The 4,895-nt window shown below is 50.5% G+C and overlaps 1 protein-coding gene across 4 annotated transcripts in view; it reads left to right on the plus strand.

Annotated features, from left to right (window-relative positions):
• Positions 1 to 4,895, plus strand: part of LOC135304612 (ligand of Numb protein X 2-like) — a 30,168-nt gene that overhangs the window by 23,161 nt on the left and 2,112 nt on the right. For all 4 annotated transcript variants that reach the window (XM_064427225.1, XM_064427224.1, XM_064427222.1 and 1 more), the window contains 2 exons: positions 83 to 293; positions 3,871 to 4,029. In XM_064427225.1, the coding sequence (XP_064283295.1) occupies positions 83 to 293; positions 3,871 to 4,029 (370 nt within the window). The remainder of the gene's footprint in view (positions 1 to 82; positions 294 to 3,870; positions 4,030 to 4,895) is intronic.

A 4,895-nucleotide genomic window follows, 5' to 3' on the forward strand; every position in this document is an offset into this window, starting at 1 on the left:
CCCTGAGGCTGAAATGGGCTCCATAGCCCAAGTAATAATCCCATTTTATCCTTGTAATAATCCTATTTTATTTCATCAACAGGGGATGTACTTCTGAGCATAAATGGCATCGATTTGACTCATCTGAACTACTATGAAGCTGTCTCAGCTCTGAAATCCAATGCAGCTTCCCACTCAGTCACACTGAAAGCCTTGGAAATCCTCTCCCTGAACTCCCCAGAGGCCCCCCTGGACATCAGGGAGCAGGGATTCAGCTGGTCTCCCCTCTGGATCACGTGGCTTGGATTGCCCAGGTATGTTTGTCAGGGACTGGAGAGCTGTTAATTGCAGGGTTGACTTTCACTCAAACACTAGAAATTAATTACTTTGTTGATGAACTTGGAAGCATTCCTGGTATTCCCGTTTAGCTGAAAGGCAGTGGAAAGTCTCATTTGCCAATGAGATCATAGAATAACGAGTACATAAGGAAATTCCACTGTTTTTATGGAGTGACTCATCATTCCAACACCTGTTGGACAGTAACCATGCTTTGGAGGCCATGAAACCCCCTTTTTCAAAGAGAAATAGTCAATGTTAGATGCAGTCCTTGCTAAAGTACTGACTGAAATCCCTCTGTGGCTCTTTCTGCATCCCCCAACACAAGCCAAGAGACACCTGGGCTGTCTGGGAGTTTCTAATCTGATCATCTCACTTAGGGGCAGACATTCTTTCAGTCTAACTCTTCTTGGCTGTTGTAACTGCGTCACCTTCAGCATGAAACAGAAATGATTCCTCACAGTTGAATTTTCCTGCTGCCAAGCTTTACAGCACAGGTTTTAACCTGCTAAGTTCCAAGAGAAGCTTGAATTTCCCTCTCCTTCCTGGAGAGGTGAATCTTTGGAGTTATAACTCCTTTAGGAGTTATATCAAAACACGGTGAAAAGCAGAGTCAGTTGTCATCCCAGCTGACTGCAGGAGCATCTGCAGGTGGAACATAAAGCCAAACCTGCTGTGGGAAGCTTGGCTCATTTACAGCCTTGTTCATGGAGACACCAAAAGAAGAACCACTCACAAAGCCTCTCTTGTGTTACATAGCAGCCTGTAAATAAATGCTCAACAAACCAGCCCAAGGAAAGGCAGCTTTTGTGTCTCCTGTACTTGGCCTGTGCTCAGCACCTCCTCCCATCTCCCTCTGCTCCCCAGAGCAGGTCTGGAGTGAGCTGGCCCTCGAGAGCCCAAACCAGGGCACAACCCCTCAGATGCTGCCTGGTGGTGTTCCCTGAGCTGCTGCTGCAGTGAACCACAGCAAGGCAAAACTTTTCTTCCTTTCCCAATTTTTCTGGCTGGCAGGTGACTTGCAGCTTCCCCAAGCTCTGCCGCAGGGACTGGAGTCTTCTCTGCTCCTGGATCTCCTGCCTTCATTTGAGCAGTGTCCTGACATCACCTGCATTTAATGCACTGCTGGAAATTCCTTTGCTGCTGGTACTGATGTTCCCCCTTCTTTTGACTCCTGAAGCAAGAAGGGATTGCAGATTCCTTTTACTCCAGCCTGAGTTCTGGCCTTGGAATGTGTCTGCAGTTCTGGCTGTGAGGGTTGGTGGAAGGCACACAGCAAGGTTATTCCACTTTGGGATCTGGCAGAATCTTCCTCCTGTTCCCAGCACTAAAAGGGGCTGGAATTCCTGTGCTTCCTCCCTGCTTTTCCCACCTGCTCCCAGTGAGAGCTGGTGGCTGCTGCCTGCTCACCACAGAAGCCGTGTTTGTCACCTGGCCATGTTCAGGGTGCCCCTGGCATCTCAGGCTGGCTCAGGGAGGTGCAGCTGCAGTGACATCCCAGTGCCCTCTCGTGCTGTGCTGTGGTTCCCACTGCAGGGAGCTCCTGACCCACCCAAACCCCCAGTGCTGCAGGGCAGTGTCCATTGCACTGTGGCCCTGACAGACCCCGTGTGCACCACGCTGGCACAGAAAACCCCAGAAATGGGCCCAAACTGGACCCAGCACCAGCTGTTCCACTGGGCTCTGCTCCTTGTGGCTGCCCTGGCCCCACTGGGTGGATATGTCCTGCAGGGTGAAAGCTCAAAGCTAATTCCTTATGCAATTTTGGGTTTGTTATCTTTCCCCCCCTCTTTTTTGTTCAGCTCTTTTCTCTCTTTTTTCCCCCAGTTATTCCTCTGCTCCAGCAGAAATATCCCTTTCCTTTTAGAGAAATGTATTTCTAGTTTGAACCCAGATTTGATGCTGAAAGGTGTGAGCTGAAACGAGTGCTCAGGGCTAGGGAAGTGAATTTCATCCTTGCAACACTTGAGCCTCCAGAGTTTCACTGAGGCCTGGATTCTTGTAGCTGTGATTTCTGTTTCTGTCAAACAGAAACTTTGATTTCTTCCTAGCATTGTGTGAAATCCACACCACTGATAGGATAAAATACCATCTCAAAAGCTGGCTTGGACTGGGCCCATGTTCTAGTCCAACACACCCTGGATCCCAAAGATATAGAAACAAGTTTAGATTGATTATCTTTTCTCTCTAAAAGCTTTGTTTCTTGAAAACAGTGCACTCTGTGGCTCATGGAGAAGTCTTGGGGTGGAAAAGCAGTTTTCCTGCCTCCTCTTCCCTGGGGTTTATGTGACTCCAGTGACTCTTCCCACAAGAACCAAGTGCAGCTCCAGCAGGGCCCAGGAACTGCCAGCTCAGCAGCGTGCTTGGCACCATAAAACCTGCACCTCGACCTTCCCTAAACTCTCCAATTCTTTTCCCACAGTCATTTTTGATCGTGGTAAATTAAAGTTCCTCTTCCTAGAACCCCTTTTTAATATGGAAAATGGATTCCTAGCGAGCAGCCCTTTCCAGCTCCCAGAGAATGTGCCCGATGTTTTTATTTATGTTCTGTGCTGACGCAGCCCCTGTTGCTCTTGGGGCTGTTCATTGCAGAAGCTGCCACAGCCATGGCTCAGAGCTGTGTTTTTGCACTCGTGTGGTACCGGGGGAAGGAAACCAGGCAGGAATCAGTGAGCTCGAGCTGGGTCTCCTGGTGTTTATGTGCGAAAAACTCCTACAAAAGTAAATTACAGTTTGAAAGTAGATAATTGGATCTTTCTCCTGGTGAGAAGTTAACTGGGAAGGCTTTTGAAATCTGAAACTCCTCGGCAAACTGCTCAAGCAAAGCCCTCGAGGCAAAAACGTTTATTAGGAAAAGTTTAGCTGCTGGAATAGCTCAGCGGGTGATGATGAGCAGCAGTTTCACAGCTCCGGTGCCAGGATACAGCCTGAGCTGGAGCCAGCCTGGAGCCAGGGCACCGGAGAGCTCCTGCCACACCCTCGGTGTCACCTGGAGGGGCTGTGTGCCACCAGCTCGGGCAGTGCTGCTGGCACTGCCGGCTCCCTGAGGACGCAAAGTGCATCCAGAAGCAGGGAGCCCAGTATTGGAGCTGGACATCCTGGATCCTGCGGGAGAGCCCTTCCCTGCCCCTCACATCTGCTGCCAGTGATGCTGAAAGCCTCCCCTGTGCCAGGGCCGTGCACAGAGGGGATAAAAACCCTCTGCTCTCATCACTTGCATGGGTGTAGCTGCTGCTCGCTGCAATTTGGGTTTGTCTCTGGTGCTGTAGGTGTTCATTAGCAGAATTCATGAAGTTATTCAGGAGTCTTGCAGATCCCAAACCCCTTTAGAGCCAGGTGATTTCCTCTTACCTCTTAAACTAATACTCAAAAAAAATTTCTAAAGGACTGGCATCATCCCATTTGAGAATTAACCCTCTGACATGCCTTGCAAAGGAGTGTCTCAAATCCTAAAATCCAGGAAAATTAGGCTGTTCATAGCTGTGCTTTCCATGAGGGAAAACATGAATTCCTGCTCAGGCAATTTTCCTCATAACTTCTCTGTTTTTGACACAGCTACCTTCACTTCTGTCAAGATATTGTCCTTAGTAAAGGAAACCTGGAAAGTTGGGGTTTTAGCATCGTGGGAGGCTTTGAGGAAAGCAAAGGAAACCAACCCTTCTTCATCAAAACCATCGTGCCCGGGACTCCTGCATTCCGGGACAGGAAGCTCAAGTAGGTGTGAGGTGCCCGGGGAGCCATCCCCAGCACCGGGGCTGCGGGATTTCCCACCTTGACCTTTGGCAGGAGCTCAGCTCCAGTTAATCACTTGGTCTTGCACTCGTTTGAAAGTTAATACTGTTGCCAAACTTGTAACAAACTGAGGCCTGCGTTAAGCAGTGTTTTGGTTTCTCCATAAAGGTGCAAGGAAAAGCAATTTACAGCCCTTTAAAACCTAACTGTGAAGGGTTTAATTGAGGCATTAGGTAAAAGTAGAAGGGGGATGTTTGAGATGAATCTTGGAGGTTCCAGACTATAAAACCCCTTGGATTAGGAAAAGTATCCCAACACAAGCAACAAAAGCCCTCCTGTGCAGGAGCCTTAACTCGAGCTTGGCTCAGGTGGTTGGTGAGAGATCCCAGTGAGAGGAGCAGGCTGGGGCTGCAGGACCCCACCGGCTTCTCTGGGGTGCTGAGCTGGCTCCTGGGCACCCAGGGCTGCCAGACACAGGGAGGGGACACAGCTGGGTGCAGGGAGCTGGGCTCTGCTCCCAGAGCTGCATGGGAGCACCGGGCTCAGCTGGGCTCTGCTCCCAGAGCTGCAGTGCTGGGATGGGGCTGTGGGGGCTCTTGCAGCCCCCAGAAAGGGCTGGGTGTGCCAGAGAGGGGCAGGTCCCTCCCACAGCCCTGCTGGTGGCAGTGACCTGGGCCAGTGTTTTACCAGCACAGCTCCCCTGCTGCCTGCCCCTCGCCCCAGCACAGCAGTGTTCTCCTCTTCCCTGCCCTCTGACTGAAGAGAAGAAGTTCTTTCAAGGAGGGGTTGATGGTTGGGTGCAGGGTTGATGATGCACCCAGTGCTGACTGGCTCCTGTCTTTGGGCAG

This window comes from Passer domesticus, chromosome 7 (genome assembly GCF_036417665.1).
Source record: "Passer domesticus isolate bPasDom1 chromosome 7, bPasDom1.hap1, whole genome shotgun sequence".
Taxonomy (NCBI): domain Eukaryota; kingdom Metazoa; phylum Chordata; class Aves; order Passeriformes; family Passeridae; genus Passer; species Passer domesticus.